Source organism: Lonchura striata, chromosome 36, assembly GCF_050655825.1.
Source record: "Lonchura striata isolate lonStrDom1 chromosome 36, ASM5065582v1, whole genome shotgun sequence".
NCBI lineage: Eukaryota > Metazoa > Chordata > Aves > Passeriformes > Estrildidae > Lonchura > Lonchura striata.
The window spans coordinates 7,407,074-7,420,582 of NC_140738.1; the positions used below are offsets into that span (position 1 = coordinate 7,407,074).

Sequence of the window (13,509 nt, forward strand, 5' to 3'; positions counted from 1 at the left end):
CCCTTAAGTACTCTAAAAAATTAAAATTATTTATAAAAATATAATTGCAGATGGGTGGTTTTATATGGATATTGGTTTTTGGATTGTTTGGGTTAGACGATTTTTAAAAAAGGATTTTTATAAGAATTTAAACAGCTGAGAAGGAGCCACTCTGGAAATAGAACTGACTGAAAATGAATGGGAAAAACATCATTAACTCTGAAAGTTTTATTTGCTATCAGATACATCCCAGCCACCCAGCCCCACACAATCCCCATCCCACCACTCCAAACTGGAATCCCACTTCTTTCAATCTCCTCCCAACCGCATCTCACCCTGGCAGCTGTGGAATCGAGTGAGCTTTGTGTGGGATTGAGGTTTTTTTGAGGGGGAACAAGCAATTTGAGGTGGGATTGTGCCTTTATAGTTTAAAATCCAGTTATTTTCAGTGGGATTGAGTGGTTTTGTGGTGACAAATTCATCCCTCTTGGCTTTTGAAATGCAAAGAGATGGAGAACACTGCCCAAAATCACCCCAGAACCCACAAATCCTCCAGAAGTTGAGTTCATGGTGTCCAGGGTGAGTGCAGCTGCCGGCGGCAGGAACAAATGAGACAGGTCTTGGATTCACAAAACTCCAAAATCCATTTCTTATCGCCGAAAGACAGGGCAAAGGCAGAGCCCTGGGGTTTGTATAGGGTATCCCAGGGGTGGAGTTTGGGTTTGGGTCAAGGGAGGAATTATTGGCAACACAAGAAGGGTGAGATCAAACTCCTGCCTCTCAGCAACAGGGGCACTCCACACAGAATGCGTCCCTAAATCCTAAATTCCCCCTCAAACTCCTGTGAAATGGTGACACTTCAGATATTTTTGATCAGTTTCTTTAATTTAACCCTGTTTTGGCTGTGTTTGAAGAATAAAGATGAATCAGAGGAAAATTAGGGCCAAACCAAAAGGAAAACCAGTCAGGTGTGTTCCCAACATTGATCACAGGGAATGTGGGTCACCAGACCTGTGCCCAATGTGGGTCCTGCAGTGGGGGATGGAGCTGGAGCAGAGCACGAAGCTCTTCCTGCAGGCGGGACACTCTTGGGGCTTCCCTTACTGGTGCCTCTGTTGGTGTTTGGTCAAGTGAGAGCTCTGGGTGAAGCTCTTCCCACACTGGGGACACCCGTAGGGCCTCTCCCCAGTGTGGATGCGCCGGTGCCTGACAAGGTGAGAGTTGTGCTTGAATCCCTTCCCACAGTCAGGGCAGCGGAAGGGCCTCTCATCTGTATGAGCTCGATAGTGCAAGAGGAGATAGGAGCGAGTCTGAAACCCCTTCCCACACTTGGAACACTCGTAGGGTCGCTCCCCAGTGTGGATCTTCTGGTGGACAATCAGGGCACCACACTGCCTGAAGCTCTTCCCACACTCCCTACACTCATAGGGCCTTTCCCCTGTGTGGATCCTCTTGTGGCTGCTCAGGTGGGAGATCCGCCTGAAGTTCTTCCCACATTCCCCACACTCGTAGGGCCTCTCCCCAGTGTGAATCCTCTTGTGCTGGATCATGTTGGAATTTGACCTAAAGCTCTTCCCACATTCCTCACACTCATAGGGCTTCTCCCCAGTGTGGATCCTCTGGTGCTGGATCAGGTTGGAGTTTGACCTGAAGCTCTTCCCACACTCTGAGCACTTATGGGGCTTCTCCTCATCATGAAGCTGCTAAGGGACCACCAGCCCTGAGCTCTGGCTGAAGCTCTGTCCACCTTCCTGGCCCAGAGTGCATCTTTCCTCCTCAGATCCCCTCGATCTGCGTTTGCAGCCCCTCCTCGTGCAGCTCCTATTGGGTTCCTGCACCATGGAGCCACTCAAAACAGCGTCTTCCACAAGTTTCTGCCATGGGGATTTGTCCTCTCTGCTCTCCACCCTCAGCACCTCATCTGCGGGAGGAAGGACAAGGAGTGGATGGGATTTGCTTCTGTGCCAGAGGGAAGGGCAAGGAGATCCCCCCAGAGCATCCCTGGCAGGAGGGCACCGGCAGCGGGGCTGTCCAGCAGCCGGGGGCCAGGCTGGGCTGGGAGATGGAGCAGGAGAGAGGAAGAAAGGGGCACTGACTTCCTCCTCACCTGCCTCGGTGTCCCAGGGAATCTTCCTCTTCCTCGTAACCTTCTCCTCCATCTGGCGAATATTTGGGTACAGGAAATCCTGTTTTGGGAGGAAAACAAGGGATGAGCACAGTGAGTTTTGTACTGTTTCAAAGCAAAACAAGGACAGAGTCTAAGCCAGAATCACAATTGAGTAAGAAAATTAAGATCAAGGCAATGATAGAGAAACACTGCCTTAACCTGACAGAGTCAGGATATACCCTGACACCCCGATGGTCAGGGTGGTGGTAGCAGTCTGATGAAATGGTGGCTGCAGTCCGGCTGGAGTGATGAACGTGATTCTGTCAAAGCCGTGATCCTGTAGAACAGTCTGGTCTTCCTCTGCAGGTCCAGTGGTGGCTATGGAGCTCTTGTCCTCTGGGAATGCAGTAGGAAAGGTGGTCGTGGTGTTGCAAGGGTGAGATTTTATCCAGGTAGGAATGCTTGGTTCCTCCCCCTGGGCGGAGAATCCCACAATGGGATGTTGTAATTTTATCAGTGCTGCAGTGACACTCAATGGCCCATTAACAGAAGATGGCCCTGGAGGGCGTTATCAGGGCTGAGCCATGGAAGAGATAAAGAACACTGCCCCACCTGTTGATAACAGTTTATGGAGATGGGGACTGAAAACACTTTTGGTTACATCTGACACTGTAACCTGAAACAATGAGGCAATCCCTGCTCGGGGTGGGGGGTGAACACCACCCCCCTTACCCAAACTGGCTCAGGTGTAAAACCCCCACCCTGGGAAGGCCACGCACACAGGGGACAATGTCACACTTGCCCCACCCCAGGGGAGATCTCTGTCCCTGTCACTCCCTTGCTCTCTCCTCTTTTTCTTTCCATCTCTCTCTACCTCACATTTACTGGTCAATAAAATCCACTTTGGATTTGGTCTTGTTAGCACCTTAATTGGGGCAGAGGCATCTCTCTAACAATTTTATTATCCATATTGCAACATTATTTTACACAGTGAGTTCAGGGCTCTGTTGTCTGACCCCAGGTGCCTTTGACAACAGCATGTTTCTCTCCTCTGAGGAGTTTGTGGCTCTTTCTGGAGGAACTCTTGGAAGCTTGGATGCAGCTTCCTCTGAGTGACTTTAGGGAGAACTTACGAGGAAAATGGCTCTTGTGGGTGGCCAGTGTAAAGAAAATATTTTGTTTTCCTTCTTTGAAAATTCTGTTAAGATCACTGGAGGAAAGGGACCAAATGATACCAGCAAGACTGACAAGGATCATTCACCCCAAAGTGAGGAACACAAGGCTACTTAAATCCTACAAGAAGCCCAGCTCAAGTAGGTAAATTCCTGAATAACTCCTGAATTCACGGGCTTTGGGGGGAGAAGCATTATTTTCTTGGTCCCTGTCACCTTTGTGATAGCTACATGGAGCTTTCCCTTCCTTTTAATAATCTGTATTGGGCCAAATTTCCTTTTTTTTTTTTTTTTTTTTTTTTTTTTTTGGGAACCTGCCAGCATCTGAGCTGGAGCTCTGTTGGAACTGATGAAATCTGGAATTGCCAGAGAATTGCTTCTGTTGTTTGTCTATTCATGTTTGGGATTTATTTGTGTTTCCATCAGAAATGACTTGTGGGAAGAGCAAATCTTCCTCAAGGCATTTTATGTAGGGTTAACTTTGATTTCTGCTGAGTTTGTTTTGTCCAGTGTCCAGGAGATGCTCAAGGGGTCTCTGGTTTTGGTTTGGCCCTAATTTACTTCTGATTTGTCTTTATCACTTAAAAACACCTGAAAAATTACTAAAAAGAGTATTGACCGGAGATGTCAGAAGTCCCACCATTTAAGAGGTATTTGAGGTGGACTTTACTGTTTGGGAACATATTCTGGAGTATTTGTGGGTTCTTGGAGGACATCTGGTAGTATTCTCCATATCTTTCCACTCCAAAACCCAAAGTGGATTTGTCTGTCACCTCAAAGTGACTCAATCCTACCTCAAAATGGCTGGTTCCCACCTCAGTCCCATGCTAAAATTGCTCAATTCCTCAGCCTCCAGGATGAGATGGGGTTGGAAGGTGATCGGGAGAAGTGAGATCCAAATTTGAGGGTGTGGGATCAGGATTGTGTGGGGCTGGGTGGGTGTGATTTATTTTGATAATAAGTAAAACTATCAGAATTATTGATTTTAGTCCCATTCATTTTCTGTCAGTTCTGATTTGATTTTCAGAGTGCCGCCTTCTCAGCTGATTTTGTTTGTGACCTCCTGTCATAGACTGAAAAGCAAGATGTGTTCTATTTGCCATCTGTATGGCAGTTGTCCTGTGTTAAGTGGGCAGTTTTTCCTTATCTCTTCCACAATCAATCCTCCCTCGGGGGAGACATCTGCTGATAATGAACCATTGAATGTCACTGCATGACTGATAAGAACTGTAACATCCCATTGTGAGATGTTCCGCCCAGAGGGAGGAGCCAAGCATTCCTACCTGCATCTAGTCTTGAGATCCTGGCCCACCAACACAGCTTTTTCTGCGCTGGATTTCCCAGAGGAACAGCTGCCTCTTCCTCTTCAGAGGAGGACACCCTTTCCTATAGGATCACTACTCCAACAGAACCACACCTATCACTCCAGGAGGACTGCAGCCACAATTCCAATTGGACTGTGACCAACAACCTGTTCAACAGAGTGTCAGGTTGTATTCTGGCTCTCTCAGTGTTGTTCTGGTTCACTGCATTGTTCATATTTTCATCTTCTTCCCTCATAAAAAACTGTTATTCCTCCTCCCATATTTTTACCTGAGAGCCCCCCTTAATTTCAAATCTATGACAATTCAGAAAGAAAGAGCCTACATTATTTCATTTCAGGGGAGGCTCCTGCCTTCCTTAGAAGACACCTGTCTTTCCAAACCAAAACACCTCCTTTCTCTCCTGCCTTCCTTTGCCTGCTCTGTTTCTCTCTCAGTGTCTCCCTTGAGCCAGGGAAGCTCCCACCAAAGACCCTGCCCTGATTTAATTCCCAGTGCAGGAGCTGCAACAACCATGGGTGAAGTTATGAAGGCTGGTAGTGAAATGTCACTGTAGGATCTTGCTCCACTTGGATTGTGGCTCCTAGTTAAGAGCTTTGCCTTCAAGAGCAGGAACATCTTTTCCTGTCTGGGAACTGGAATTCCAGCCCCTGGCAGTGTGTGCCATGGATCCCAGAGGGGCATTCCTGAGGCTCCCAGTGTGCTGCTCCTGCCGTACCTCCCAAGGAGCTGTGCAGGGCAGGGGACAAGGTGCAGCAGCTGTGTTGGTGCTCAAGTGCCACAATGGCCCCTGATTCCAGGAGTTTCTGCACTGCCAACAGCGGTTCTTGGGTTCCCATGATGCCCTGCTGTGTCCCCATGGATATTTCGTGTCATGAAGTTCTTCAGAGTCATGATGGACACCTCGCTCCATGAGCTTCTGCAGTGTACAAATGGCCCTCCTTGGACGAGCAGTGTCACCATGGACCATTGGCTCCATGCAGCCCCGCTGGGTCACCACGGACTCCTTGGTCCCATGAGGTTCTAGGGGTGTCTCCATGGTCTCCTTGGATCCACAGTGTCACAATGGACCACTGGATCCACGTGGCCCTGCTGTGTCACCATGGCCCCTTGGTTTCATGGGACCCCAGGGTCACAATTGACTCTTTGCTTCCATGTCACCCCCTCAGTGCCAAAATGGCCAATTTGTTCCATGTGGGACACAAAAGATTGATAGAAACATTGAGCAAATCCTGCTTAACACAGCTGGGAACATCTGTTTGCATTCCAAAGAGAGGTTAAAGGTGAGGGTGGCACCACCAGCTTCCATCTGCAACAGAGATCCAGGGAAAGGACAGGGACAGAGAATTCAGCTGGGAGACTCAGAGAATTCTGCTTCTAGAGATCATTTCTGGTCACACTGTTCCTTGTAGAAAGGTGACACCACTCCAGGCAGCCTGTACTGAGCAGGTGGCTCCTGAGTGGGGTTTGTTGTTTAGGAAACCTGCTCAAGCTTTTCCATTCTTTCTTTCTCAACAGGAAAACTTCTCCTGGGCCTGTGTGCAGGCAGAGCCCTTAGGAGAGCAGGTGGGAAATGGTGCAATGGGCTGGGACATGGAGCTGCAGAGTTCAGGGACAAGGTTCTGCTGCAGGGCACAGGGATGTCAGTGCCAGGTGGGCAATGTCAGACATGGTGAGGCTGGGGGTGAGGAGCAGCTTGTCCAAACAGGGTCAGCCCTCAGGGGGCTCATTCTTCTACATGCCCAGACCTCCTAAAGAGACAGTGAGCATCAAGATCACTTCTATCAGCTCTTCTCTGAACTGGAAAATAAAAAATACTCTGTTAAAATAAATAATTAATGTTCCATTAAATCTCTTTTCTTAAAGGATCTTTAAACTGACTCCAATCTGCTGTACAGGGCCTGAAAACTTGTAAACAATTGCAGGAAGAGGAAGCCTGCCCCACCGAGGGCTTTGTGTACTTTAATGAGCCCTACAATGGATCTTCAGCTGAGTCCAGGGCCCTCAGGCACTGAGAGAAAGCTGAAGAAGCTGCTCATGGAGTCAGGAGCAAAACTCCAAGTCCCTTGGAGCATGACAGAGCCCCAATGAGGGCAGGGACTGCCAAAGGCTCCCAGGGACTGGTGAGAGCATATCCTTGAGGCCAGGATTGCAGGGAGCCCAAGGCTCAGAGCAGGGAACTGCAATGCTGAGCAAGGCCTGGGCTGGCTGGGGGAAGCAGAAAGGCCAAGCCCTGAGCCCAGCCAGGCACATCAGGGCCTGTCCCTCACAGGTGGCTCGGGGCTGTTTGTGGGGCAGGGGGGATGTGAGGGGCAGCAAGGACAAATGCCAAAAATCTGCAACCCCTGCCAGTCTCCTCAGGGAGGGGCACGGGAGAACCAAGGTGCAGCCCCTCTGTCGTGGTTTGACACGGAAAGAGAATTTTTTTCCCGAAGGAAGAGGTCAATTTAGATATTGACCAATTGAACTTGAACACGCCTCTGAGAACACAGAGGAGTTAAAGGCAGAATTCCCAGGGTAACTCGCTCTCTTTGGTTCTGGTCAGCGTGCAGTGCAAACTCTCCCCTGCCCAGCCATGAGCTGGGTGGGAGAGGGGAAGCCCCATGGCCTGAAAGGTAGGCCCCAAGGGTGGTGGAAGGACTGGAACCGGGCTGGCCCCTGCAGATGGAAGGGTGGAAGAAATCTGGGATGTCTCCATCCCCCCCCCACCCCAGAGTTTCTCTCCCGAGAGGGAGAGAGAAAAGAGACAGCGGCAGTCAGCGGCGGGGGAAGCTGCAAGGTGCCCAGTTGCGTGGGAGTTGCTGGATGTCCGGGCATCGAGCCATCCCTGCGAGTTCGGACTTTTAACCCTTCCTTGAGAAATGAAAGCTTTGTGAATTTTCCTTTCCCCTCCTCGGTTTGAAAGAGAGGAAGAGGGATACCTTGGACCCTGGGATGTTAGAAGGAGGAATTCTAGATGGGAGGGGGGACAAGGAGTGGCTTTTGGCTGGACTTTTCCGTGTTAGCCACAACCTGAACCAATCTTCTCCTTCAAGAGGGACTGTGTTTTGGGAGGATGCCAGTGAGTCAAGAGACCTGCTTCGGCTGGGAAAAAGACAAAAGTGAACAGAGAAAAGGTTAGGGGGTTTGTGGTGTCGCCCCCTTGTCCTGGAAAGGAAAGAGAAGAGAAGAAGATCTCTGCTCTCGAGCCCTCGGCCCCAGGGGAAAATGGGGGGGACTGTGGTCCCAAACAATGAAAAACTGAACTGTTGTTTTCTCCCCTCTTGGCAGGGCATCCTTGAAAGGAAAAATCTTAAAAGCAGTCTGTCCATCCATGCATTGGTGGTGAGAGCACTGTGCATGGAAAGGAGAAGGGTCACCATGGCAAACTTTTCTCTGGGCGGTGCCATGTGTGACATGGAAACACAGGATGTGGAGTGTGTTTCTTGGGGGGTCTGTGGCACAGGGGAGACTCTGTTCCCTCGATGGACTGAGTATCGATTGTTTGGAGGGTGGAAACCTGATTGGGGTCCAGATTGTGTCTCACTGTGGTTTGTTGGAGTTGGGTGGTGGGGGGAGGAATGTTTTGCAAGGTTTTCATTTGATCTTTGTGTTTTTTTTTTTTTTTCCTTCTTTAGTTTTCTCTTTTCTTTTGTAGTAGTAGTTTAATAAAGTTTTTTTCTGTTATTAAGCTTGGGCCTGCTTTGCTCTGTTTAGATTCCACTTCACAGCATTCAAGGGAGGGATCACATTTTCATGGGGGCACTGGTATTGTGCCAGTGTCAAACCATGACAGCCTCCGAGGAAAGTTCCTTCTGTGGGCCCTCCAGAGGTGCTGCCCGAGCCCAGGGACAAAGGCCTGGGTGCCTCTGGCCCTGCCAGCCCTGCCCAGCCCTGCCCATCCCTGCCCATCTCTCCTGCAGGCTGTGCCCCCTGTGCGCGCTGCTCCTCTGCCCTGGCCGGCTGCACTCGCCCATCTCGCTGTGCCCCAGCATTTCTCACCCAGCGTTTCTGTGCCCTCCCTGGGCTCCCTGCACTCAGCGCTGCCGGCTCCTGGCACACAGAGCCAGGCCAGGAGCCCACCCTGCCAAGGGCCTTTGGAGGTGGGTGGTGGCTGCGATGGCTTCTGAGCTCAGCAGCTGCTCCTGGGATGGCTCCATGGAGACCCGGCACAGCAATGCTGCTGTGCATTGTCCCTGCTGAGGGTCTCACACTGGTGGGGACATTCCCTGGCTGCAGGATTCGTGCCCGACCCAAGCACTGCTCTTATGGCTCCAGCACTGCTTTCCAGCAAACACAGGGGAAGGCAAACTGTGTGTAGCTCATGGTATGTTAGAGTGTCTAAAACTCGCTAAGTCACTGATCTTAGAGGTGAGCTGCATTTGGAATTTATGAGTTGTTGAACAAGATGGAAAAGGGGAGCATAGAAATAAATAGGGGAAAACATTTCAGATTGTTTCTTTCCATTTTCATTTAACTTCTGGAAAGCTGTTTCAGTTTTTCAGGAATCTTCTCCACAGTCCTGTTTGCTCTTCTCAAGAACCCTTCCTGGAAAATGAGGTCAATCTCCTGTCACAGGATGTGCCACCAGCTGCAGCTTCTCTTGGCTTTCCACGCCCTGTGTGCTGCAGGACTCTTGCAGCAGAGCAGGACAAAGGTTTGGAGAACTTGACAATTTGTCCTTTCTTTAACTGGTGGACTGGGGAGTTGTGCTGGTGTCACCCTGATTCTTAAATTTTTTTAAAGCCTTCTGAGTTTACATTCTGTTGGAAAACTTTCCCACACATTTTCTATAAACAAGATATTGTTTTGCATTCCTTCGTGGGGGTAGAAGAAATTGATGTACTGGTGGTTTGTCCAATGTCTTTGGAGAGGTGGCCCATTCACTCTCCAATCCACTGTCACCTTTGGAAAAGTATAAAGGTTAGAGTCAGGATAATAAACCTTCTTCTTTTGCCTCGCCATCGCAGTGGCTCGTGTTGTACTTTTCGTGTCCTATAGCAACATGCTGGGGGTAAGGTTTTTATTGTTACTGTTCTAGGCTAAAAACCAGGAGGTGTTACCAGGAATCGTTAGAGAATACAAACCTGGCTGAATTCAGAGAAAGAATCTCCAGAGCCTGCAGCCCAAAGTGGAGAGTTCTGTGATAATCATTCCAACCTGACAGTGGACATCTTGAAAATGAACTGAAATGTGAAAATGCTCTGATAGAGGGAGTTTGTTTCTGAGTTCAGTGTAGATGATTCCACATCTGGTGCATTGATGCATAAATCAAGAGTACAATCAGTTCATGATAAGCACCAGAACAAGCTGGACCTCTCAGAGTAGCCAGCTGAAAGAATCTGGAAAGGAGAAATGCAGGGAATGATTTGGTGAACCTTGCCTGGAAGAAGTGTGATTTTTTCTAATAATTCTTAATCCATTTCCTTGGCTTTTGGCCTTTTTAGCAAGGCCATTTGTATCCCAGATTCACCATGAAGTGAGAAGCCTGAGCTTGTGGAAGTGCCTGAAAGATGCCCTGTTCCTCTGCAGGGACACTCAGGCTGGAGCAGGAGCCAGAGCCCACTCTGGGGAAGCCTCCTTTGAGCTGGAATTTGTGCTGTGCTGGGAGAGGAGGAGGAGGGGGAGAAGGCTGGATGCTGTGTGGCAGGAGCAGGAGGTTTGGGCCGCAGGACATTCCGTCTGCGCCGCTGCCCCGCAATGGGCGGCCGTGCCCGGGGCTCTGGGCCTGGCCCCGCGTGCGCTGAGCTCCCTGGGCTGGGCTCAGGCTCCCGCTGGGACTGGGCACAGGCTGGGCTCTCACTGTGCTCCCCAGCAGGGAAAACACCTCTGGGCATTGACATTTCCTGCTGCTGGGAAGAATAAATGAAGCAAATTGAGAAGTTCTGGTTTCTGTTTCTTTTGGTGGATGTTTAAATTTAGTTCCACACTGCAGAGGCAATTTCTGTAATGGCCTCTGTCAGTTTATTCTATTTCATCAGCACCAGCAACAGGGCTGTGTTCGAGTACTGCAAATGTGGCCTTTGTAGCCTTTAATTCCCCTCACCTTAGTGCTCAGGAACTGGTGGGCATTCCAGTATCTGCTGATCTTTATGCCTGCAACAAAAATACGGACTTCACTGTCATGAAAGCACTGTGGGTAGCACCAACTGAAAGAGGCACTTGCAGTTTTATGGATAAAATTCAGGTGGTAAGTAGCAGGGCAAGAGCAGCCGTGCTCTGCAATTCCCAAGGTGAAGGCAGCAGCAGCCTCCTGCTGTCAGCTCAGGGTGAGTAAAACAGTGCTGAAAACAGCACTGGAACCCGATCCTTCCTTCCCCTGGGGGCTGGCTCGGGGCAGCACAGGCGGGCCCTGGGGAGCCAGGGCTGTGTGCCGGTGCTTGTTGCTCTGCTCCAGAGTCCATCTGGAAAAGCCCTCGGCAGCCGAGGCAGGAGCAGGCGGGAAGGGGCCGGCGCTGCTGCTGCTCCTGCCCGGGAGCCCCGGCCGGGCCGGGCCGGCGCCCGCTGCGCTGCGGCTGCTGCTGCTGCCAGAGCCGGGCGGGGTCGGGACAGGGACGGACACGGCACAGCAAAGGCCGGGGCTGCAGGGCTGCTGGTGCTCGGCCAGCGCCGGCACAGAGCTTCAGCCCGCAGCCAGCCCAGAGCGAAAGGCTGGGAAAGGCTCCATTCCAGCCTTCCTTTGCTCAGCACTGGGAAGGGACTGAAATTAAAGGAGAACAGCAGGGCCCGACCCCTTCTCCTTGGGGAGGAGCCCCACAACTGGGGCTGTGAGGGGCCATGAGGGGCTGTGAAAGGCCAGGCACCTCATGGAACCAAGGGTCCATTGTGACACTGCAGAACCAAGGAGATCATTGCTGACAGCACTGAACCTCATGGAACCAAGGGGCCATTGGCACAGCAAGGCCTTGTGGAACCAAAGGGACCATGGTGGCACTATGGAACCTCATGGTACCACAGGTCCATTGTTACACAGCAGCCACAGCAGGGCCGCAGAACCAAGGAGATCATTGTGACACTACACAACCCCATGGAATCAGGGTGTCCATGTTACACTATTGAACCTGATGGAACCAAGGGTCCACTGTGACACTGTGGAAACAAGGAGACGGCTGTTGGCAGTACAAAAGCTCATGGAACCAAAAGTTCATTGTGGGGACTCATGGAACCATGGAGACCATTATGTGACGTGGGCAGTGGGGAAAAAGGCACACAATCAATATGATTGATAGCAAGCTCCAACTTTAATCAAAAAGCCACTTAGTTTATATAGGTATTCTACAAGCATAATCAGCAGTAAGCTCTCATTAGTTAATTTGCAAAGGTCTTTGTTTTATTTCTCCTATATGCAGTTACAGCTGCAGACAAGTTTCTCAAGCTAAGTTCTCATCTCTAAGTCACGTCTTCCAAGGACATTTCATCTTTGTTGAACATATCTTGTCTTTCAGCCTGTTCTTGTACAAGCATATCTTCAAGGCTATGCCTGGCCTTATTATCTCATTCCTAGACCTTGTACAGAATGTGGTTTCCCAGGCCTAGACACAGAGCCTGGTTCCCAAGCTCTGTTCCCGGGTCAGACACAGCCTGATTCTGGGGTCTTAAACAGAGGTTTTTTGAAACAAGTATTCCATAGAATCATGGCCTTGTTCCAACAACCATTCTCCAAAAATTATGACATTTCAGGACTCACTGGAACCAAAGGGGCCATTGTGACACTGCGGTGACTTGTATAACCAAAGGGTCATTGTAGCATGGCATGGCCTCATGGAATCAAGGGGATCACAGTGACAATGTGGGGCTCCATAAGGGGCCGTGGGGCTCCATAAGGGCCCGTGGGGCTCCATAAAGGGCCATGGGGCTCTATAAGGGGCTGTGGGTCTCCATGAGACCACGGGGTCATTCTGATTGTGGAACCAAGCACACCATTGTTACACTATGGGGCATCATGGTACCAAGGAGGCCATTGTGAAGCGTGGGGGAACCTGCTGAGACTATGGTGACACTTCAAGGGACACCATGGAACTGCAGGGCCTCATGGAACCAATGAGACCATTGTGACATGGCCCAGCCTCATGGGAGCAAGGGGCCCTTGTGACACTGTGGGGCCTTGCAGAACTGAGGGGCCATGGTGACCCTGTGTGGCACCATGGAACCCAGGAGAGCTCTGTGACACTGCAGGGCTCTGTGGCACTGAGGACTCATGTAACAGTGAGGAGCCCAATGGAACCAAGGATCCATTCCGTACTGCAGGGCTTCAGGGAACCAAGGTGCCAGTGTGACACTGTGGAACCAATGAGACCATTGTGACACTGCGGGGCTCCATGGAACCAATGAAACCATTCTGACACTTCGCGTCCCCATAGAACCCAGGGGCCATTGTGACACCACAGGGCCTCACAGAACCAAGGCAACCACTGTGACACTGCCAGGTCTCATGGAAGCCAGGGGCCATTGTGACACTGCTTCCCCATGGAAGCAAGGTGCCAGTGTAAACACATCCAGGCCTGGTGGAACCAAGGGGCCATTGTGACCTTGGGGAACCCAACAGAACCAAGGGACCATTTTGAGACTCTGTGACCTCATGTAACCAAGGGGCCATTGTGGCATTTTCCCATGGAAACAAGGAAACCATTTTGACACTGCAAGGCCTCATGGAAGCAAGCAGCCATTGTGCCACTGTGGAGCCAAGGAGACCATTGTGATATCACTGGGCCTCATGGAAACAAAGATCTGTTGCGATCCTACAGGCCTTCATGGAACCAAGGGGAAATTGTGATGCTGCAGGGCCCCAAGGATCCAAGAACATGGAACAGGTCTGGCTGGCTGGGCCTCCAGGGGTTGCATGACTGGTCCAAGTGACCTTGGTGTGTTGAGGGTTGTTTCTCATCTGTCCCTGAAACCCTAGAGTTCCATGCTTTCCTTCCTGTGGGAAGAACTGTCCTTCTCCTCCAGG

General features: G+C 50.6%; 1 protein-coding gene across 1 annotated transcript in view; it reads right to left on the reverse strand.

Moving 5' to 3' along the window:
* The window catches only part of LOC144248867 (uncharacterized), a 770,489-nt gene that overhangs the window by 462,266 nt on the left and 294,714 nt on the right, over positions 1-13,509 (reverse strand). Inside the window, exons 5-6 of the mRNA XM_085565446.1 lie at positions 6,552-6,569; positions 1,139-1,679 (exon numbers count right to left, since the gene is read on the reverse strand). Of these exons, the coding sequence (XP_085421572.1) occupies positions 1,139-1,679; positions 6,552-6,569 (559 nt within the window). The remainder of the gene's footprint in view (positions 1-1,138; positions 1,680-6,551; positions 6,570-13,509) is intronic.